The 25038-nt window shown below is 29.2% G+C and overlaps 1 protein-coding gene across 15 annotated transcripts in view; it reads left to right on the forward strand.

Annotated features, from left to right (window-relative positions):
• Positions 1-25038, forward strand: part of SK (small conductance calcium-activated potassium channel) — a 456472-nt gene that overhangs the window by 208016 nt on the left and 223418 nt on the right. For 9 of the 15 annotated variants that reach the window (XM_071887626.1, XM_071887624.1, XM_040711116.2 and 6 more), the window contains one exon: positions 7352-7447. In XM_071887626.1, the coding sequence (XP_071743727.1) occupies positions 7352-7447 (96 nt within the window). Of the gene's footprint in view, positions 1-7351; positions 7448-10585; positions 10694-25038 lie in introns of all 15 variants that reach the window. The other 6 variants (XM_040711114.2, XM_040711113.2, XM_071887623.1 and 3 more) reach the window with 1 other exon arrangement.

A 25038-nucleotide genomic window follows, 5' to 3' on the forward strand; every position in this document is an offset into this window, starting at 1 on the left:
ACTGGGATAATCAATGTTTGTTGTTGTTTTTTTTTCTTTTAAATCATTTGTAAATATACATAATAGAAACAATATTCTTCAATTATTACCTTCTGTTTTTATGAAAATCAATAGTATACTATTAAACTCGTAGTTCAATAACGGGTACACTTTTGTTTGTGGACCACTTTGTAGAATATCAGAGTGTTTTTCATTTTTTATGGTAGTGTTCATCCATTTAGATAGAACAATTGCAATATAGGTAAACACACAAGGGGGATCTGAAATGTTTCCTACAGAAAAAAAATTAAAGATATTTTGGAGAATTTTTTTAATTTTTTTTTAACAAAATCTCCTTTTAACAATACCCATTTTTAACATCGATTCTCCCATTTCTGTAACCTCTTCTAATAGAACTTGATGTTTTTCTCTGCAAAATAATTTTTCACGAAACAATTTTGTTTTTGGCTCAATTAATCCAAGTTGGATTTACAACGCCGAATCAAATTTTTACACAACATGTCTTTATGTCTGCGGTTTTTGTAATCTATATAAAGGTTACACTTTTTAAAATAAATATTTAATTACAACTCAAAACTAGATTTTGTCCATTTTAACAAAAATTATCCAATCAATTCATTCAAACAACGGTTACTATACAACTGTACATTTCAAAATGGCTGAAACTTTGACGAGTAACTGTCAACAAATGCTAGATAGATCTGACTGGCTTTTACTTACTATTACATCATTTTGCATTGATGTCGGAAACTTTTCAGAATACCCTTTTGTATCTATCATAACTTGGTTTAGCTATTATGATTGGGGATGGGAATATTTCCTCAATTGCAGAGTGCGAAAATTTACAAAAAGAAATAGACGTTAATAATTAATTATTTCATGCTTAAAAAGATAGAGTTTAAGTATAAAGTATAGCCACAAGTCTGTATGCCAATGAATAACAGATAGTAAAACTGAAGAGCCTTTTGGGAGTTATAAGTATTGATCTATGTAAATTGTAAAAAATTGAATAGAATGTACAATGGCATTAATTGTTAACATTTTCGGTATTTAAAAAAAACAACCGAATATCAACATGGTAACCCTGAAGATTGGGAAAATGTTTGGAGGATAAAGGGAAGAAGGAAATAAACCAGTTTATAGACATATAAACTACTCTGATGTTGATTTGCCAGTCAACTCTGATGTTAGCTAGATCTTACATTTATAACTAAGTAACAAATCGTCAAAGTTGCTATCCATCTTTTTTGAGCGCACACGTATGTTCAATCAGGTTTTGAATATAAATGAATGTAGTAGAAAATTACTCAGCAGTTGAATTATAATGACAACAGTAAGGGAAAAGAAAATTCCCTTTCAGATTGTCCATTCCAAAAAAGGCAAACAAAATAATATCCCAGATGTTCATAACTAGTTATAAGGTTAAGTCCCTGTCTATATCCTTGCTAATTACGGAGTTGAACTTGTATGTGTTTCTTTCTTCTGAAGCTAATATGATAAAACCCAAAGACAGCTAAACTGATCTCTTCCATAACATTTTTCAAATTGTCAGGGTTAGCATGTTAATTTTCAGTTTTTATTTTCCACAAAATATCGAAAATGCTTAAGGTTTGCAATCCTACTGAGTCTCCATTAAAATTTGAACATTGTGAATTTTAAACTTCAACAAGATATAAATATTAATCAACAATATAATTTCAACAAAATTAATGCTATACATAGATATGTGCCTATGTTCTCTGAATCATTAATGTCACCACCCATAGCTGCAACGATTGATTTTAGGTGGTGGCGGAAGGCTTCGCATCTGCTGTAGATATAGTCCTCTACTTTGGCGTCCCAGTATCAGCTGAATGTGGCTTTGAGGGCCTCGGTGTTTTGATGACGGACACTGAAGAAAGAATTCAAAAGAATTATTACAAAAAGTCTGAAGACGGAGAAGATGGGTTATTTTATTATGAGTGTCTAAAGCGGTTTCTTCAACCTGACAAGGTTCCTTCCACCCAATTTTTTGATAGCTGTCTGGGCAATCTAGCTTGAAACACAGATGTATATTACATTGGTCCTCATGGACTTGAGGGGATTATTTTGGGATATTTTCTTTCACTTCTACAGGTCAAGTTTTGCCTGTTTAAAATAGCCCTTTCCTCGTTTCCAACGTTTCATACATGCTGATGCCGTAGACGGTTGTGCTGGAGACATCCCACTGATTGGAATACACAAATGGAAATTTGTCATTAATTTTCAAATGTGATTTTCTCGACTTGTGCGTAAACGAGAGAAGTCATATTGGTTTAGTTTTGTCATTAACTGTATATGATTTAAAATATTAAAATATGAATCAATTTAAATCAACCTTCATTAAGGATTGAATTAGAAAGTGTTCAAATTTCAACGTACCACACTGTATTTATCTTTATATGTGAAAGAGTTATACTCGTCTTTTTATAAATAATGTATTATTATATTCTTTTTTTTTTTTTTGTAGTTTGCTTCTTAGCAGAATAACATTCCATTATGACCAAAAATGCCTTTGAAACTGACGTCCTTAATATAACAGTCAAACCAACATTATATAAAAAAATAATGCTTAAAGATGTTTCCTTCTCGCCATATTGTCTCACAAGCAAAATAAAAGTAAAATAGGAGAAATATTATTGATTATAATATATATTTTTGTTATTTTATCTTGAGCTTTATTTGAAGCCTATCAATAGAAAAGCCTAAAATGATTTTATATATATATTTTGTACAAATTGTAGTTTGTACAAAATACAGTTTATACTTCTCATAATGCATTATGTAATAAAAATATTAGTTATTTTTTACTAATAACTACTAAATGAGTCTATAAAGACATAACAGTGGGTCCTGGAGCCTTATAATGTAGCACAAAATGAGGAACTATTAATAATTAATTTTTATTAAAGAAGCCAAAAATTACATAAAAAATATTTATACCATCAGTCGGATATTCAGTCTTCGCATTCTTTTCATATGATGTATTGTTAATTATTCACTCATATTTTGAGATGCAATTTCTACACAATATAGTTAGGATCTGTCATCACAAAAGCAAGCTAAAATTATTGTCTTCACAATTTAGTCTCTGGATTATATTTGTATTCTTCAATAAATTATCGCATTTCTAAAACAAATTAGTCTTACTAATTTTTTAAAGATGTAATAAATTGTATTTAAAGCTGCAAAAATTCATTGTCCAAATAAAATAGTAATAAACCGATTTTATTTGAGTGGCCATATCGGTGACAAATGGATTCTTATAAAATTATAGGTTTCAAACTGTAACTAACATTAATATAATCCCAGAAGTTGGATTGAAAAGCCTAAAATTGATCCAATATATATATATTTATTATTGTACTGTATGTGTATCAAGTGGTGGGGGGGGGACTCAAAACTTAAAGTAGTACGACTAAGTTACAAAGCCAAAAAAAGTTATTTTCATAGAATCAAGAAAACACAACTCAAACCCAATTTATTAAAGTACTTTATTTATCTAATACTTTCTAATGATTATGTCTGCCTTCATAAGAAATAACAGCCTTGACGCACCGGCGAACATATTTTCAGCTATTGAAGATGAAGACGAGGTCCATGGCGTAACATGCTGTAATAATGGTAGCTTAAAGCGAATCTACATCTGGATGAGAGGTGCGGCAGACATTCTTCTCCAACACATCCAAAGTTTAGGATGTTGAAGTAAGGGCTGGTGAAGAACCGTTGGAGGCAGCCCATAAATCAGTCATATTGTTCCTGGAATTTTTTATTTTGTTCTTTTTAGCTGTGTGGAGATGACAATCTTTGAAGCCTTGCATGTACTGACACCGGCGAAGAGGAAATTGCACACATTTTGCTTTTTTTTATATATATATATTCCTGAGACGTTTTTACACATAGAGATATGAGATAAAAATAAAACTTATTTATTCTGCTTTCAGCTGTCATTTTAAATTAAACCGCATATATATAAACACGGATAAAATTGTTATAAAATTATAACACATTGTTTTGTAATCCTCATTCTCTAAATGATATTTAACATAGATGGGGATTTTTCTTTTATACTTAATTGTGTTCCAAATTGTTATTGTACTAACATATATGAAAATAACATTTCCTTATTGTAAATGAACTTTGAGAGAATAAGTACATTAAGAGATGAGTATAGTTATAAAATATATATTATTTTTTGAAATGATGTTCTAAGAAATAGTGAAAAGAGGGAATGGAGCAGCAAAGATTGTAGAGAGGCGCTTCTGTATGTAGAACATAGTATATTATATAATGAATTGCTTAACAAAATATAATTTCCAATAAAAGGGAATAGGAATATTACAATCAATGCTATTCAAAATGTGTTTAAATATTCAAAAAAATCAAAAATATTGAAAATACTGATTAGTATAACATGATGGAAGTGTAAAAAGTTAAGTTTTTTATCTCAAAAAATATAAATATATTCGCAAAATATATATTTATTTCATTAATTTTGTTTTCAAATATATTTCTCTTTGGTTTTTATATATAAAAAGATTGAGCTTTGAATTTCAGTTCAATTATTTGTGAAAGAAACAAGCGAATATTGATTTTTGCCATACCTATCATTTATTTAGGGTCTCAAATTGGATTCATGGGTGATTCATAGCGGGGTTGTCTGTAAATTAGACAGATTCTTAAAATTGGTTTTTTTTTCAAAATTTGTGGGCCATATTACCAAAAATTATCAAAAGATTTTTATGATGGACCTCCCGTCCAAGCCTTAGTTGCAATGAAGGAAAGTCCACACTGAGACATCTATAAATTTTGATGTTTGGTACAGATTATTTCAACAATACAATAATTAGAGAGTATCCATAGACTGCAAAGCTGAGCAAAAAAATAATATCTAGTAAATCACCTGTCTTACATTCCAATACAAATATTAAGTTACCCCGCCGAAAATGCAAAAGAAACATCCCAAGGGAATATACCAAAATAACTAAAGAGCTAAAAATGATTGTCTTTAACGAAAACTCTCTAAATTTTCATTATATGGGACAAAGATCCATTATAAATAGTAAAAGATATTACCCCCTGCAGAGATCAGCAAAGTGTCATCTTCATTTAACTGCTTCGTATCTAAAATTTGCTACTAAAGTTTTGAAATCTACTATTTTTTAGAGGTGAAGCACATACTTTGAATTTAACATTTTATTTCATTTGAAAAGAACAAATAAAAATGCGCTGTACAGCAACATTTTTTTATGAGAAATACTAACTTTAGGAGAATAATACATGAAATATCGTTAGGTTATTTAAAATAGTTATTTATTATGATTCCCTATCTTTTGCCTTAAATTATTTTGACTCAGACATTTTTCCTTAAACCATTTTGCCTTAAAATTATATATTTAAATCATTTTAATACGTCGTTAAAGTACAGTTTTGCTTAAATTTGATGTTCCCTTTGATTTTTTTAAATATAAATACATAATTTATATTACTATAAAATTTGTTAAATAGTAAGGAGTAATGCTATTTCCACATTTAATTATTTTTGATAATCCCATGTGTTTTTTAACATAAACAAAACATCATCTCTTACGCTAATTAGTAAAGGAATAGTGAAAATCACTTTCTCCGTTAGAATAGTAGTCATGTTTGATTATTTTTTTATTATAGGGATTTATCTACTATTTTGTCTTTGGTTAGAACTCATTAGATAGTGTGGTTTCGAATATAGAGATGTATTTAAATTTTTAATATAATTATATCATTCTTTCTTTATATCTTAAGGCAAAATATTCTTGAGGCCTAACGCCTATTAGGCGAAATGGATTAAGAGACAATGTTCTGAGGAAAAAATAGTTTAAGGCGAAAGTACCTAATATAATTTATATTATAAATTGCGTTATTTAATTTATTTTGAATATTTTGAAGTGAACATTTCATTTTTATCTAAAATATATATAATTTAATAGGCTCATACCTAAAAATTCTTCACTTTTTAACACAAGAAACATTTTTAAACTTTGTATTATTAAATTACTGACATGATTCAAATCTCCTTTCATTTGTGTTCATGAAATGTTATATTACGTAGAAATGGTACATTTGTACCATGTAGAAAGCTGACTGTCATTGTATTAAAAGATTCGTGCTGATTCATCATTTCCTCAAATTGAAACATGTTGTAATAATGGCTAGAAAATAATTGTTAGAGCATGGATGGATGTTAGATATCCATCATGTGAGGTTTAACCAATTACGGTGGGCATTTTTTTAATAATTTGAAATTGTCCTTATAAAAAAACAAATGATCAAACAAAAAGTATTTTTCATATTGATCACTCAACACACGCAAAGTTTCATTCAAAATAGAAGACATTTACATCTCCAAGGAATTGAGATGGATGAGGTCGAAATTGTTTGCAGTTATTCTTCAAATAAGAAAGGACTGTGTAATATTTTTAATCATCTTTTTAAAAACCTTTTTCCTTCTTTTCTAACAAACAATGCATCTAAGCTACCTAGTAGTTACATTTCTTCCATCGAAATCGTTTCTAGAACACTCTAAAAATGTTTCTTAAATGTAAAAAGTTTCTATATCCCATCCCATGCTTTTATTCCTTCCTAAAACGACATATCTTGACAAATCATATACATATACAGGGGGTCCCTCCATAACATGGTTCAATATAAAGCAGATGATTTGAAATTATTCCCCGAAGAGAAATGTATATTTCCGTTACATCACGATTTCTTTAATATGTTCATAAATTATAAAAAAATATATATTTAAACCAGTAAACAATAGTTTTTGTAGTTGTTGATGAGTTCGTTCATATTAAATTGAAGTAAATATTTGATTTGAAACCTAGTCTTAAATTTTTTGGTTAGCTTATTATACCAATATACTATTGCTGAATAAATATTGGTTTGGTTGCTATTATTTTAATTTTATAGTATTGAAATGACCGGATGAAAAATCAAATAAATATCTGATAGTATAATTATTTTACAATTATTGTGTCTGGAATACATTATTTTAAAATATTTATAAAGACTTAAATGTCTAATGGAAAAATAGTAATAATTGGTTTTTGAAAAATAATTTCTCCCATTTTAAGAGGTTTAGAAATAAAAAAGTCCCTGAGTAAAGCGCTTTTTAAATAACACGGTTTTTTGCCTTGTACACAAACACTATGATAATTGGGGATCTCCTGTATAATACACATTATATTTTACTCCTACAGCACACTAAATCAACCCTTTTAACCCTTTTAAAACAAGATAAAGGCAATTCCTATCTTCATAGATTTAAATTTATTATTTTCCATCGTTATAGGTCTCAAATGGGAGTAATAGTAACAACGATGATAAGAATGTGAAGAGTTCGTTTGTTTCCTTGGATGAGAAATCTTTGGTGTCGCAACATAAAACGGTAAGTTCCTAGAGTTTCATTTTTAACTGACTTTTCTTTGATTGAATAACTTAATTAATGTAGCACCTTCTACACGATGCCATTTATTCATATATATGTACACACATTGATATAAAATAATCTTTAACATATCCTATTAGCTTATAAATATAAATGTATGGATGCGACTTATGTAGATAAAAAATACTACTTTATGAAGATATTAGTAAAAATACAGGGTGTAGACTTCAAATATTCGCCTAACAGAAACGCTCAAAACTCAAAAACGATATTATATATCAACTTACCAGTATACCAATACAAGAATCAGGAAATAAGCTGCCGGCATAGGAATAGCATACGATAATCTGTGTCCTATTGAATTCAGGAAAAGTGATGCAACGTCATCATGGTATTAGTGGCAATGCAAGCAATTGTGAGATTGACGATATGCTCCGAAACGACTTAAGAACTGTGGAGATCCTGAGGAAGAGGCTGGAAGAGAAGAACGAACCAAGAGCCATCATTCAGATGATATCCATCGCATTGGAGGACAGGAGAAATTCCAGGAATCCCCCCTCCTTTGCCATGTTGGAGTATATGATCCTGTCATGTCAATTATGACGAATGCCGTGGTTGTGACAGCAGGGCAATGTGCACTGCTATGTCTCTGGTAGGTCAATTCAAGGGCTGAAGGACTCCTAACTCACCAGACTTGATTCCCCTGGACTGTTTCTTCTGGGGCGTGTTGGAGGCCAGGACCAACCTACGCGCTCAGACTAAAAAGGCCTCCCTAATTTCCTTCATCAAGGAGTAGGATTTTTTTATATAGGAATTCCATGCAAAGTCATCTTACAATAGAAAAATACGAGTATCTTTAATTAAAACAACGAAAGAAAATGTTTATGCAATGGTTTTATTTTTTATTAAACACACTTTAAGAAAAATGTAATTTTATAAAAAAAAGGTGATATGTTAAAAAAATGGTACTTTCCAAAGCTCATATGACTATAATTAACGTTTTCGCTTAACAAATACAAAGTAGATCTGCAATTTCGTGTTCCGAAGCTATAAATTAAGTTGTAAAACAAATACCACGTTATCAAGATTCGTCCCAATGTAGATGGCTACACGTGGAGGTATTCATTTATACTTAATTGTGCTACCTCCATAAATTCACTTTTTCAATTGTATAAACAAGGTGAATTCTCTCCAAGGAAGAAAAAATGGCGTAGGAAAATTCAAAGTCATTTGTTTTAATAGGAGTATGGTATTGACGGCAATTTATTATTTTTTTTTATTATGCTTTACATAAAGGTCGTGTAAAAAACTATAAATATATTTTCTTTAAAAAAAAAAGTGAAACTACAGAGTTTTGGCAGCAAAACATCGACTGTCGAGCTTCCTGCCGGTATGACCTCTGTTACAAGGTAGATTGGGATCTCGTGTATAAGGACGGTCCAGAGCTTCCCCTGACGGCTCTCCTGATGTTCCTCGCAGCCATGAAGAAGTAAATGGTGCGACGATTCATCAACATAATAGGATCCTTCTTGATCTTTTTCCTCAGACTAGACAGGAACTCTGGATCTCTCTTTAAACTGTACCCTCCAGTTCCTACTTTCCGGTAGAGGTCTTCTCTATAACTCTTCATCTTGGCCACATTCAAAATCAGGCTGCTGTAGCACTTTACAATATTGATAATCATTGCTACCTGAACTTCAGGATGTAGGATATCTTAGCTACGCTACGTTTTGCTTTTTGCTGAATCATCATAACAAGATGACAAAATGCTCATTACAGATTCTTTATAAACAAAAGAATGGTAAACCAGAAGATAAGAAAGCTTAAGCTTCCTATATCTATAAGAAAATTTACATTTAATAACAGTCCACGTTTTGCTGCCTAATCCTGTAGAATAAGCACTTGGTAGAGTACAAAACCTTCAGCTAAAATGAAATTAAATAATGTTTATTTCAATTTATTTCAAAATTATCTCGATTATGGATTTTTAGTTTTTACAAATATTTGTCTATTTGTTGGTGAACAGGATTATTTCAAAAATTAAAAATAGATTTTGATTAAGTATGATACAAAGATTATCCCTTTAACATCTTCACAAAAAAAAATCAATGTTGACCCCACGGTTCGATTTTGATCCAACATAGTATAAACATTGTACATAGTCAGAGTAAGACACCATTCAATTTCGATAGGTGAAGCTCAAATGTAGAGTTAATCCATAATCTAAAAAATTCCCAACAAACCGTCATTTTGATTTTAGGCGTAGGTTTTGCTTTTACCAAGTAATCATTCTCGTGTACGTTTTGTGTTACTATGACCTCTCAAAATGTAATAGATTTTACTGTATCCGTATCAAATCTTCGTCCCAAGTTTGATAAAAAACTATTTTCAACTTTTGCCGTAATCCTGCTGACTGTCAAAGAAAAAACAGCAACAAAATAACTAACAAAAAATCAGAGGCAAAAATATAACATAACATAAATTCACTGTGGATGTAATATTTTTAATTAAAAGATTTGATATTTTGTTAAATTCGAAATGGTCTATACCTTTTTACGAAAGAAAGAAAAAAGACTAACAAACTTTTCTCAAACTCTTACACGCTAAGCTGAAAATCTGATAAAACAACCACTTTTTTTTTTGTATTTAAAAAGTGATATCTTGCAACAAAAAACGGTTTCACCTAGTCAAAAAAATAATATTAAATTAACTGACGCTATATACCATATTTTTTAAATTTTTGTTCCGTTTTATCTCTCAAGTAAGTTTTCTTTTTTTTTTTGTTTTTTGAACAGAAGAGGAAAATACAACGATATTTTAATATGTAATGAATAATTGATTCTCATTTTTTAGCAAAGAAATGTTAAGTTTATAATTATAAAGAATATATTTTATTCTCATCCTACAATAGATATTTAAATAAGATAGGGATACACATTTATGCGGATGCTCTATTTTTATTTTTTTGAATAAAATATTATTTAGATAGATATATATATATTATGAATAGTACATTTGAAGGAGCTACATTGGTTTGTCCATTACTATGTGTGTAAATTAATATAATTAATTGTAGAGGTATCATAACTTTATTATATAAATCTTCTTCTACTCTTTGTCACGCTTTCACGTTTGTAGAATATAATTATATCCAGTCCAACATCACCATGTTCATCTAAATTACGAAGACAGCGTTGGATACGTAATACCACCGTTCATTGCAAAGAGGAAAGCCTAGAAGTTCCGGTACATGCTACTTGATTAATATGTTTCCTTAGGTTTCATTTTTTGCATTAATAGAATACAACTTTAGACGTCACTTTACTTCACTCTTATTTACATACTCAATCCATTCTTCTTCATCTTTTTAGTAAAAATAGATTTATATTTAAAGTACATTCTAGAAGAGTTTTATTTTTTAAACTTTTTTTAAATTTAGATAATGGTTATTACAGAAAAGTTGTGAATTTGAATGAAAATTACCTATGCAAAATTGCAATCTTCTACAAGGTCATCTTTAGGTCGCACATCACGATCACATTATAAAACAAGACATGTACTCTTTATGTGTAAATATAGATACTATTAATACATTTTCAGTTATTTAACATTGGTTATTTTTGATAAACGTTTTTTTAACCTATTAAAATTACAAAGATGTTTTTTTCTTAAACTATCGTACAAAACAAAATTACGATAAATAAAGTTAGGAAAATTTTAATGATCCGCGTTTAGTTCACATCATTTTTTTACATTTTCAGAATTGAAAGATCAATTTTTTTTTTTAGTATTCTCTCTTTTTCCTCCATAGAGCAGATTAAAAAAATATATACATATATCAATGTTTTTATAGATTAAAATAATACCAATCATTATTAAATCATTTATTAAAAAAATAAGGAATACTGCATTTTAATCTTGATTCAGTAAATAAAGTATTTTTGTCTCCTTTTAAAATTTGAACTAAATGTGAAGCATTGTAAGAATATGACATTTTGCAAAGGTTAATTTTTCATCATATAACAACTATTCCGAACTAGCCGTATTTGAAGTTTGAAAAAAGTTGAAAAACAACCGTCCTAATATTCAATACTTAAAAAAGACAATCAAATCTACCTACTCTAAAATATATGGATTACACAATCCCGATTGATTACCGGGACAATGCATCTTTTGGAAAGTTGCACATACTATTATTTAATGAATAAAAATCACCTCTAGCACAACATGTGTGAATAGCTATTGCATATATGATACGTAAATAAATAGGTGTTGAGTCAGCATAAAAACAATTTTGAACCAAAATCAAAAAAAGGAGAACATAAAAATTTATTTTTTATAAATTAATTATTATTATATTCTATTATTTCAGCCAATTATAGGGTTTTTAGAATTAATTGGAATACATTATTTTGATTTGCGTGATTTATGTCACATTGATTTTGACTTGGAAAATTGCCCCATAGAAAATTGTCATTGGTAAAATTTCCTGTCATTTGCTAACAAAATCAGAAGACCTAGTCCCAAAACATTTTGTTAAAGAACATAGCCTCAAATAGGTTAAAAACTATTACCCCCACTTAACAACACAATCCACCCTCCCCCCTTAATACTTCCAAATGATCCCCGAGCCAATGGGATCAAAAATTCAAAATTAAATTTTCTACGCAGCTAACAAAGAAAATTATTATATGTTATTTATGTAGTATGATATTTTTAAGTGGGACACTCACTGTAAAATCGGGACATCTGGCCAACCTACTATAAACTATACAAAGATTAACCTGTGTACAACATACGGGGCCTAAAATTCATGACAACAGTGGAGTTTAACCTGTTTGATGTCACTGCCATTCTCATTTGGGCCAAAGCATTTGTATTTTTTTATTACATGACCGGAAATTTTCCCAATGGTAATTTTCCACACTAGTAATGTTCTCAAGGGGAATTTTCCGAGAACTGCTTTTGGCATATATTTGGCTGATATAGCGGCACTTCTGATAGATATAAAAATAATTTGTTGATGGAGATAAAGAGGATGCAGCAACATAACTTCCTGTTTTATCATGCTTGACAATCAGCCTGTAGAAGTAATAGCGGCGTGGGCGTGGTTTTGTTTATATAGGCGAAATTCTAAAGTTTCCTTGAAAATACAGTCAGTCTCCATCATAGGTTTGAATAATGAGGAACGAGCATTTACTGTCGAAAATATATATTGCCAAAATAGGGTTTGATATAATATTTTATACAAACTAGTTTTACGATGCAATTTATGAAAATCAGTTAATTGCTTCAATTTATAAAATACAAAAACTATTTTCATAATTCTTGTTTTATTGCCTTTTGGAAAAAGAAAGTTAAGTTGCTGTACCCTGTACAATACTTCGTCAAAGAATACAAATATAATCCTACTCAAAAAATAATCCTTCTAGCTTGCTTTTGTGTTGACAGGCAACATATGTAATATTGCATCCCATAGATATTTAGATAGCACTAATTCATAAGCCTGACAATCATTACCTTTTCTTTCCATTTTCAGACTAATAATGTTAATATAAAATACCAAAGTATATTAATGAATCTAATTTAACAACATTTATTGTTATATTTTCTTATTCCAATAATGATACTCTATGTTGATTATTAATGAATTGGTACATTAAATAAGTAACACAATATGTAATCTTAAATATATTTTATGATTGCATCTTGTAGTATATCCATCTCACTCCCCAATTTATATTATAAATCATTACTTACTTATGCTTCTTATTTGAATTTGTGTTCTTTAAGGGATAAATTAAGTAGAAGGAGAACAAAAAAGAAAACTCATTCTGTATTGAACATAAAACATATATTTTTGACAAATTGAGTCTACCTATGTATATCTCTTGAAGGGGATATAAATAAATTTTTATATATATTGACATAATCAATGAAAACAATATAACGCTTTGTTGTTCAAATGCGAAAAGCTATATAGGCATAGATAGGTATATTTAGATAGATATTTTGTATATTGCTTTTGGCAAAGGACTCATAAATTATAAACTGAGAGATAACTGTTCTTAAAAAAGGATATTGTGAAAATTTCAAGGCGGTTCTTGAGAAAAATGAGCATTATTCTTAAAGTATTTGTTGCTGAATTAGTTAGGAAGATAAATTAAAAGGTTTTGTCTAACATTAAGGGAACTAACAAAATACTTTATTATGAACTTGGAAATCCAATTCCAATTGTAAATTATGCAGTAGTTTTATGGGGGAAAAAATCTTTTATTTATTTAATTGTTTTCAGCTTCCTGAATTATTAAAAGATAAAGAAAAAAGATGGGCCTGGATTTATTAGTTTTTATCCTTCTGCATAAATAAAAAATTCCATAATTCCATATGAAAATTAGAATAGGCAGAATTAAATATTGTAAATAAATTTTCAAACCTGAGTTGTGACAAGCTTCTCTTTCCTGAGATAGTCTTTAATATTTTTGAATATATGATTATATTAGCAAAATTATACCCTTTATTTCTAGGTAACACTCCTTGAATTTAGCCAAGAATCATTTTCCAGATGTTGTTAATTTTAAAAATATTACCAAACAGGGACATTTATCTACCAGGCTCAGAACCGCAAGACAAACATATATAAATAAGTAAATGCAAAATTGCAACCAGATATTCAAAGAAAAAACACTTGACAAAAGAAAAGAAATTATTTACTACATATGTAGTACGTACGATAAAAACTACAGAGTATATTGCCCCTAATCCTGTATAACGTCTCAACTGACAAAAAAAAAAAGCACCGGAACGTAAGCATAATAAAAGTATCTTATATTAATTCACTTTATATCCATTTTTATTTTTTCGGAGACATCCTACTCTTGTTCTTCATTTATTTTCCATTGAAAAATAGAAATTTAGATATTTTTGCAGCTTTAATACAAAATACTTCATTTCACTACTTCAACCCCGACCCCATGTTATTGATTTATGAATGACTGATAATGTTGCAAAACTTTTTTTCTATTAATTATTTTTTTACATTTTAAATTTATAAAGAAAATCAAGTGAGAAATATAATTTATACATAAATTTAATAAAATTGAGTTTTAAATTATGGGATAATGTACATTTATGAATTGAAGTCTAATTTCGACAACTTTTAATTCTATGACTCAGACTATATATAATTTTTTAGCTCCACAATCCTGCAATGTTATTGTATAAATTTATCAAACAAATCTGTATTATTTATATTTGAACTTATTTATGGGTTATTTTTGTTATAAACCTAATGATTTAAAATAATTATTTGAAAATATGGAAAGCTCTTAAACATTGACTTATGTTATTAGGACATATATGTAGTTTAAAAAATTGATATAAATAAAAAAATCAATTGTTTCACCTTTTTACCTCTTTTGTAGTGATACTGAAGAATGAATCGATTTTTCTTTTTTTTTACTTACATTATTGGCGTCAATATACACAAAACAATAAATGAATATTTTTTAAGTTACGCTTAAATTTTAAGTATACTCAGAGCTTTTTTTTTTGGATGTAATCTATTAATTGAGATAAAGTTCACATAAAACATCTAGAGAAATAGTCTCAGAACTTTTTACTTAACCTAATATATGAGCTTTAGTGCTTGTTGTTAAAAATTATACTTGAGATTTTATTCCTTTCGTAGATCAATTATCTTTACAAAATACACTCAAAAAGGACTTTACGGAAAGAATACATCAAATTAAATAGATAAACTTTATTTTATGTGAATTGATTTCAAAGAACTTTAAGTTTACCCATACATTGACAAATATATTATTATTGGGCAATGTTGATAAATTTTCATTGTATTGATTTCCGATGTGGATCCTTAATACAAGTATGGACACATAGAAAGAGATAAACATAGGCATTTTCGAGATGCCACCACGCTCTCAGACATTGAATATCATTAATAAATTCAGCATAAGTTGAGGAGAGTTCATGTTGAGTCATAATCATGTGATTTTATAATCCATAATATTTAGGATAATTACAAATTTAATATTCAAAATGGCCACCGTTTGACAAGTGTCCTTTGGATGATACATGTTTGAAACCAAATCACTAAGTATTGAGGAACTATAACTTCTCACAATTACACAGGCTCAGACTTCAGGTCAAACTATGATGCTAAACTACCAATTTCCAGTTGTTCATACAAATTGACTCCATAGGAGGATTTTGACCGTCGGAAGTACAAAAATGTCAAATTTAGCCTAGCATCTGACATCATTAGAAGTGCTTAGTAATACTACTTAGACTTCAGTATCAATTAATGACACCTAGAACAATGTTTGCACTATAAACTGGCAAAAAATTTGAGTTATTTGGACCAGTGGATGCTGAGAAATAGTAACCTAAACATGAAAGATAAACTGTGAAAAAACGCTTCTGAGAAAAATGAGTTTTTATGAATCAGTATTATCACAAAAGGATGTAAAGGCATAATAACGATAGTAAATGTCTTATATAATGAGCTGTTTGAAACAAAAGAGCATAATTATCATCCTATTTTGATGTGAAAATTCAAAATTTTAGAGATAGATTTCGATAATGAGCTTTTGGATAGTTTAAGACGATAAGTTGAAGTTTTTAAAAATGACAAAATCTAAAAAAATAATTTATGCAGAAAATACGACTTTTCAAAGTTCCTTTCTTGTCTTATGTATTCACATATTAACAGGAAGTGTTCGATATATATACTCTTTTCTTTAACTGCAGACGCCGTTGATCAACCGAGAATAAAATCAATGAACTACCTTTATTATCCTCCCATCATTATTAATTTAACCCTTCATTTGTGAACTGGGATATTATACACCCTTTGATATATAAAATATGTTTCTTTTTCCTTTAAATATGTATCTTATTGCCAGTACAATTTAAAGTATACTCCCGAGATAAGATCATTTCACTGGCCGATACATCTTAATATTATATGTAACACTAGAATTTATTTAACATTATGAAGATGTAATTCTAACTATTTATAAACAAACATTCTCAGATAATTTAGGAGTGTCTGCATTGGAACCTGTAGCTCACTCCCAATTCAAGGAAATATTGTTTTGGACTAGAACAAATTTATCAAACTGCGGGAAAATAATGTGAAAACAGAGACAAAAAAAACTTTTCTTGATTTATTTTCTAAAAAAAGGTAATTCGGCTAAATTAGCCAAAAATCAGCCTCTCTCATAATAATTGTGTTTCATAGTGTTTAAAAATGAAAGGAAAAAAAAAGAGAAAAATCGATTTATTCATCAGTACCACTACGAAAAAGGTGAAAAGGCGGAGAAATTGATTTTTTATTTTATTTATATGTAACCGTTTACCTATTAATTAAGATATTTATTTAGGAAATAAATGACTAATTTCGTAATTTTACAAAAATAACTCACTGAAACTTAAATTTTCATACAAAATCAAGTTTAACCTTTAAAGTTCAAATTTTAAATAAAGTATTTTTGATGTTGTTTAATTGTGTCTCTATAATAAGCTAAATTAGAATCAATAAAAAACTTAATATTTAAACTTTTGTCAAATGTTAATATTTTTCTGTCTCTTTTTTCTTTAAATATGACAAATTATAGTTTTTATAAAAATGGATGGAAAACAACCAGAGAATAAAGCTATACAAACTCTCCTCTAAGAGAAAGTACTTTGATAACTTTTGATAGGTTTTGATATATAAAGTACAAAGGTCAGACCAAATTGAATATTTATGTTTTTTATTCCTTCATGAATAAATTAAAATAATACAATAATTAAAGGGGGCAGTTTTTTGTAGTAGTTACAAGGTCTGTAACAATACGTGTATTGTATCATGGTATGATATTTAGATATTGAATGATATTATAATAATATATTAATACTTTACTCGCCCAAAATTCTGTACAAATATTGAAAGATATTGAAAAATGATTCAATATATCGTATGTGACTATATAATTGATATTATATCTCTTAAAAGATTGTTATTGAGCAAATATAATTATATGTGACTTCATAATTATTAGCTGGAAAAGTATTGATTAAATAAACACCTAAAAGGAAACCGGTTTTGTGCTAATTCTCCCTTTTTATGAAATTTTCGCGAAATTTAAACGTTATTATCATATAAAAAGTTTACAAGGACTGATAACGCATACAGTATATATATATGAGAAAATCGGTCCTTAGATTGACTCCCAATGATAAAACCAATCTACCAGGTATACAAACTTGAAGCTGGAATTTTTAATTGAAAATACACATTTATTGCATGAAAATTATAAAGATTATTTTAGTCAATGCATTGTGTATTGCTAGCTATACATTTTCTCCCAATTGTTTGACAACTTGTAGATACCACATCAAAAATTGTTACTCATAAATTTAAAAAAAAGCCATAAGCCAGTAAAGGGCCACTGGGCAATTGCATGTCCCATTGATGGAAACAGATGGTAATAGGACGAACCCAAGTCTAGCATGTAAGCCGCTACGAAAACATTTCCCAACCAAACGTCCTAATCGTTTTCCTTTATCAGTTTTTCTGAGGGTGATAATTTATTAGTATGAAGCAAAATCCTTTTGTTTACACAAAACTCTGTCGTAATTAATTTGTTGAAAATAAATTTAAGTATTATTGGTTTTACTAAGGATTAGTTACCTATAGCAGTTTTTAAACTTTTAAGTGGTTTTTCATATTTTTCGTTTCTCATGTCAAAATGTCCACTCTTGAATTTTTAAACCACTCAAAGCACAATGATTTACCAAGAGTATTCTCACTGCAAGCAATTTGATGTAATTCTACGTCAGTTTCCTTCAAATAATAAAAGAAAATCAATGTTATCCTCAAATTGTAGTTTCTTAACACATAATTAGACATTTTAACGCTATTACAACTATACATACTGTCATATAAAACTTTTATTGTTGAGAATGTAAAATGTTAAATGCTGATTTTGTACGGCAACTATATTGACTGCTATTACAATTTATTGGTTTATTCCATTTTCAAATTTACACGCCTTCTATATAATGAGGCCGAAAATAATCATTGGAAAACGGTTAAGTTTTGGTCAACAGTCTGAAATTGCACTCCACTTTTAATATAAATTCAAATCTGTCAAGAAAAAAAAACACTTTAGACCGAACTGAAAAAAAAATCTGTTTCGGATATAGTCTCAACAATTGTTTGTACTCAATAATGCCACACTTTATTTTACTAATCAATAATGAATGCTTTTGACCGACGATCATTAATAAAAATAATGTTAAAAAGACTGAACTTTAACTTTTTATTCAATCAATATCAATGAAAAATTGATTTTTTTTGTTGAAGAATATGTTTATAAAGAATTTATTCTGGTATATATATTTTTTTCTCCAAACCTCATTTTATAAAAATATTTATTCTTCTTTTCCAATTACAAAAATAAGAATTCTTTTTTTTCGTAAGGATTCCCTCTTGGGGATTCTACGGTTTTATTTATTTTTGTTTGTATAGCAAACAATAAACTATTTTTCCTCTTCTTGATATTTGACCAACAAATGTGGTCAATAGTCTTTTCTTAGAGTGTGTTTGGTTTATCAACTATCCATCTGATTTAGTCTATTTTTTTGTTGATATATTTATATTCAGATCCTTCTAATATATTACTTAAAAAAACAAGGATCTAATTTTTTTAAATTGAAATAATAATTTTTATAATTAAATTTAAAATTTTATAGTTAAGATAACTACTTTTTTCAAAAAATTAAACATTTTTTTACAATGACGAGGGAAAAAATTTAAATTGTAAGAATACCAAATAATTTATTTCATCTTAACTGATATTTTATAAAAATGATATAATTATCAATATAACAAAATATGTCTGTTTCTTGAGGAGGACTTATTTGTAACAATGCCCGTGTAAAAGGTAATGGATTAAAATCTGAACACTTCTTAATTTGATAATTAATTAAGGTTAAGTGATTGAAATTAATTTATAGCTCGATATAGTAAGCAATCAGCAATTAGTTAGAAAAAAAACAAATATGAGCTTTTTAACTTATTTAGAAATAAAGAAAATTATTCTTGAACGTGATCGACAAATTTCCATTCGGGCTTCTCCAAAAGCAACGGCAATGCTGTCAGCAAACCGAAACCCTTTGGTTAACATTTCTGTCAGAATAGTTCTGTCAAAAAGGTCTTATTGGCTCCGGATTCCCTGTAAGTATATGTGGGCTCATGCAATATATATTGGAGTTTCACGTCAGATTATCCAGAGAGCTATCAAAAATGTGGGCGGAAAGAGCTTTGGGAGGGTTGCGAAACTATATTGAATTATTGTTTGAGTTCTTTTGAACTCTTTTTTGTCCTCCCCCCCCTCGAAAGCCCCTGATGTGAACCCCCTTGACTACACCTTTTGTGTGCATGTCGAAGGGAAGTCCTGCAGTGTCCAAACAACCAGGCACTCAAAGCTGCTGTCAGCCAGCACTCGGATGCCATAAAAGAGGAATACATCCGTAGGGGGTCCAGGACTTCCACCACCGCCTGGAATCCATCATTGCCGCTAATGGCGGCTTTAATTATTAAAAAAATGCATACGCACATCTATGTCAAATAATAATTTTGGTCAAATTCTAGTGATACTAAATAAGTTATATCTTGTTGAAGTTAAAAGTTCCCAGTGATCCCATTTTCTTAGACTAATCTGTAAACCTATAACTTAGTGTATCATATTAAAAAAAAAAGAGTGCATATACAAATTTAGATGTAAAAAATATGGCCAAAGACGAGTGTGAGACCTTGTATAATTATAGAACAGTATGTTTTTATTTTATTTTATAAAGGTGTTATCATTATTCTTTTTCTATTTAACCATCCGTTATTGAAAATTCATTTTGTAACAGGGTTAATGAACTGATTAAAAAAAGATTGTTCCAAAAATAAAACGTATTTAATTACATGGTAACAGTTGAACAGTTCATATATTAAATCATTTATATTGTGTAATATTTTTAAGCATTCTATATATTTCCCGCTCGTTAATGTTGCTACATTGAAATTTCTATAATGAAAAACTATCATTTGAAGTTTTTTATGTTATTGTGCGTTCAAAAATGGCCGAGCAACAAGAAAAAAGCAATGGTTTTGCGATCTTCTCCGTGCACAAATCGATCTCTGATAAGAAGACCTTCTCAGTGGACGCTGTTCGGAATAGGAAAATGATTTCTTCTTAGCTGAATCAGGAGCTTAGGTGAAGGGAAACTTCAGGAACAAACATCCAGCTCATGGTATTTTCTTCAGTGTCGTGGCTTCCAATTATAGCAAGATGTCTCCCTACATCTTCTAGGCTAACGAGAAAATAAACAAGGATGTCTACTACAAGGTTTCAGGTACTATTTCCTGCCTTGGTTGAAGATCACATTCCTCCGGGACAACTATGTATTTACTCAAGACGGCGCCCCGGCACACACATTCATAAAGGTGCAACATTTTTGCAGGGAGAACATGGCTGCCTTCTGACCGGTAGACTTTTTGGCCTTCGTCCTCATCCGACGTGATCCCCTGGATTTTACTGTTTGGGCAAGAAAAATAAGACTTCTTACCCAAATGTCGATGCCCTGAAGCCTGTAATCACGGAGAAGTGGAACAACTTTTCCTTAGACTTCATCAAGTACAGCTGTGCTTCTTTTCGTCCTCGTATTAAAGCCATCATTCAGAATGGAGGGAGGCATATTGAATAAAAAGCGTAGAAAATTGTTAAATTACCAACTTTTGATTTAAAATTTTACCATAAAATGGCACAAAATAAAAATATGTTGAAGTGAAACGGCTTTTAAAATTTTCTAATTTTTGAGTCCTCACAATGTACATTATTAAGAAGAAAACAAACAAAAATATTTTAAATGGTCAATCAATAAAAGGAAGAGAGGATCATGGGTACAAACTAATTTAGGTTCAAGACTGGGGGATCCTACTTATATTTTTGTGGTTAATTTTTATTTTATAATATAATAAGTGCAATTATAACAGACTTACATAACAAAACGAAGGTAGATCCATTAATAATAAAAGAATATTCAGTAGTATGGGTTGATATATGACCCAACTATGAATAACTTGACTCATGAGCACAGAAACGAACTAACTTTTTAAATAATTTTAATATGAAATTATATCCAATAAATTATAATTATGATTGATATGTATTGATGTATTATGTTGTCAAGCCCCAATTAATCATTATTTTCTTATTTATACATATAATTTCTTTATGCATATTATAAATAAGAAAGTGGAACTGTTCATAAAGAACTGGCTGAAATGTTGGTATAAGTACATTTCTACTTATTGTGTGATATTTGTATGATAATTGGTTAATAAAAAACTACGCTTCTGGAATTCAAATGAGTTATTTTACTATCTCATTAATGAAAATAAACTAATTGAATATGGAGTGAATGTTATCGTACCATTGAAACAGTAAGATGATATTATTTTGAAATTAGCTATACATAAAGAAGTTGCCATGGTACAACAATCCAAATTCAGTAGATATATAATTATCACTATGCTAAGTATCATGTTGTCTTATATCAAGTCGAAGTGTTTATATTTTTCCTTCTTTTTTTTTCCTATCTCATTTGTATTTTTCGTAGCTACATACTGGATAAACTATCACTGCAGAATTTGCTATTTAAAATGATAGAAAAATAAATAGGGAAACTTGAGATCTAGAAATATGAAAGAACACAAAGTGGGAATAACACCGACTAATACCGATGAAAATTGGTATCAAGGGAGTAAAAATATTTCTTTACTACATGTATATATGTTTTTTTAAATAAATATTTAAATATTCTATTCTATATTTATTATTATACATATTGTGGAAAATATAATGTAGCTATTTAAATATGCAATAGCAAAAAATTTAAATGATAAAAAATAATATATAAATTAAATATTTGATAACTTGATTTCGTTATGAAGAACTTATATGTACAGAGTGCGCTGGCTCTCTGTGCTGCAATTTTTTGCAGCACAGATTCAAATGCAAATTACAATCAAACCAGTTATCAGATTAAAAAAAATAAAACCAGATTCTGAAATTCTGATTGATTTTAATTACTAAAATCCTCTTCAGCCTCAATTAGAGACTCTATACAAGCCCAAAAGTGCGAGCAGGCGTTCGCCACTTGATCCCTTGGCTAATCTTGGAATTCCTGTCGGACCCAAATGATAAGTTCGTCTTTGGTGTTGTAGGGTTTCAACTGGTCTGTCGTGCCTCACACAAAAAAATACATCAAATTCCCGGCGAGTTTATAGGCCAGCATTTTGGCGAGATGAAGTGATCAATTTTGTTTTTGAGCCATTTAAAACTTTTTTTTCGAGGTATGGCAGAGAACTTGGCCCTGCTGCCACATGTAAGGCCTCCCTTTGGCAACCATGACGATGCAAGGCTCATCCTAGAGGTCGATCAACTACTATGTTGTCGCTCAGGTTTAAACAATAGGTACTTCCGTTTATGTATTTTTTTTAGCAATGCAAACCCAAAAATTTCCAAAATTTGCGTAATTTTACACAAATTACGCAAATAGTAAAAAAATAAAATTTTGCATCATTTGCAGGGTTCTACCGCACTTCAAAAGAAAATGTACGTCTTCACAGAATTAAATCATATCCCTAAAATGAATTTTGAGAATTTGTTTTTGATTAAAACAAGAATGGGCACTTGGTAGAGCACAAAACCTCCGCTTATGATAATTTTTTGGTATGACCCTGACCTTGAATGTTGACCTTGACCTCATTATAACATTTATTATTAAATTTTATTTGGTATGGAAATCAATGATACAAAAATTTTGTATTATTGAAAAGGCTTTACCGGTTGTCAAATTTTCGTAAAAGTTTACAATTTTTCGTAATTAAACTGAGTACCTTAAATAATACATAAATGAATATTGAAATATTATGAAAATCAATGATCCAAAATATAGAACAACAATTTGAGTAAATTAGAGATTATAATCCATGACGAAACTCAGAATTTAAACTCATTTCTGATGATAAAATTTGGAACTTCTGCTTGAGATTTCAATTTATTTATTATAAAGCCATCTCTAGAACCTTTTTATGCTTTATTAGGAACCATACTGGAGCGTAGATTTTAAATATGTAGTTGACAAGCAGATTCTTCAGCAAGGCAGGGCCTGTCACCGTAAAAAAAGGAACGACAGTTTCATTTTCACAGCCAGCCAGTCGTTTTTCAATTGGTCTGGAATATTCTTTAGGACCCAAAGTGCCACCATTTAAACTCAAAAATAAATTACAAAGAGGTAATTCATTTGCATGAAGCATAAAAATGAACCATTGTAACAGTCTCTCTAAATAGTTTTCTAAATATTGAATTACTCCACCTTCCCTATAAAAAAATGGACATAGGCCAAGGTTTTACGATCTACCGAGTACCCATTATTGTTTTAATTATAAAATAACCTTCAACATTCATTATTTTATTATTTTAGACATATGGTTTATTTCAATGAAGACATAAATTCTTACAAAACTTTGAAGAGCGGTAGAGCCCTCCAAATGTAGCACAATTGTTTTTTCTTTTTTACTATTTGCGTAATTTGAGCATAATTACGCAAATTTTGATACCTCTATTGTTTGCCTAGCTCAAAAAAAAATAACACAACACCCTAATAAACAAACTAAATAACAAAAAAATAAATCATCTGCCTACTTGTCTACATTTGTACATGAGAGTGCACCAAAAAATAGCAAAAATATTTTCTACATCCTGTATGTAGTTATTTTAGTCTAATTAAATGTCTCTCATTTTTGTAAATAACGGAAATGTTTTGTGTTTATCAAATGTATAATTTTATTGTCTGTGTTGTTGTACAAAGACGTCTGAAAAGATAGAAAACATTTATTCTTAAAATAGTTTCTCACGAGTCAATTATATCATGTATGCATATAGTGCTTAATAAAACTTGCAATGCTTTTAACTTGCACGAACAAGAACTTTTTATGGAGCAATCAAGGATAAAAGTAAGTCTTTTATTACAATGCAGTAAAAAAAATAGATAGTTTATTGGTTCTTATTCCTATAGAAATATAGTTGTTAGTACCTTGTTTAATCCTCCGTTGTTCAACTGGAATATTATATACCCCTTTATTTATAGAAATCTTTCTGATTCCCTTAAATATACATCTGATTGTCAATAATTTTTAGTATAATCTTAAAAACTAAAATTTTAAATTTTTAAAAATTATTTATTTATTTTGATAAAGCATTTTAAGGATTAATTCTTATTTTTGAAATTTTTTATACAGGATTTAGTTAATAAAATGAATTGTATTGCTTAAAAGACGCACTTTTGTTTTTCCTTTTAATATCCTGGATTATTCTTTTTTTTTAAGTGAGGACTGAACGTGTGTAAAAGAATTTGACTAATCCATTCCAATTGTACTAATAATAAACAACATAGTGGGCACATCAAAGATTGCTATATTTGATCCTCACTGTATTTTATAATTGATTATCTTTCTCTATATGGAA

The sequence above is a fragment of the Lepeophtheirus salmonis genome, chromosome 4 (assembly GCF_016086655.4).
Source record: "Lepeophtheirus salmonis chromosome 4, UVic_Lsal_1.4, whole genome shotgun sequence".
Classification (NCBI taxonomy): domain Eukaryota; kingdom Metazoa; phylum Arthropoda; class Copepoda; order Siphonostomatoida; family Caligidae; genus Lepeophtheirus; species Lepeophtheirus salmonis.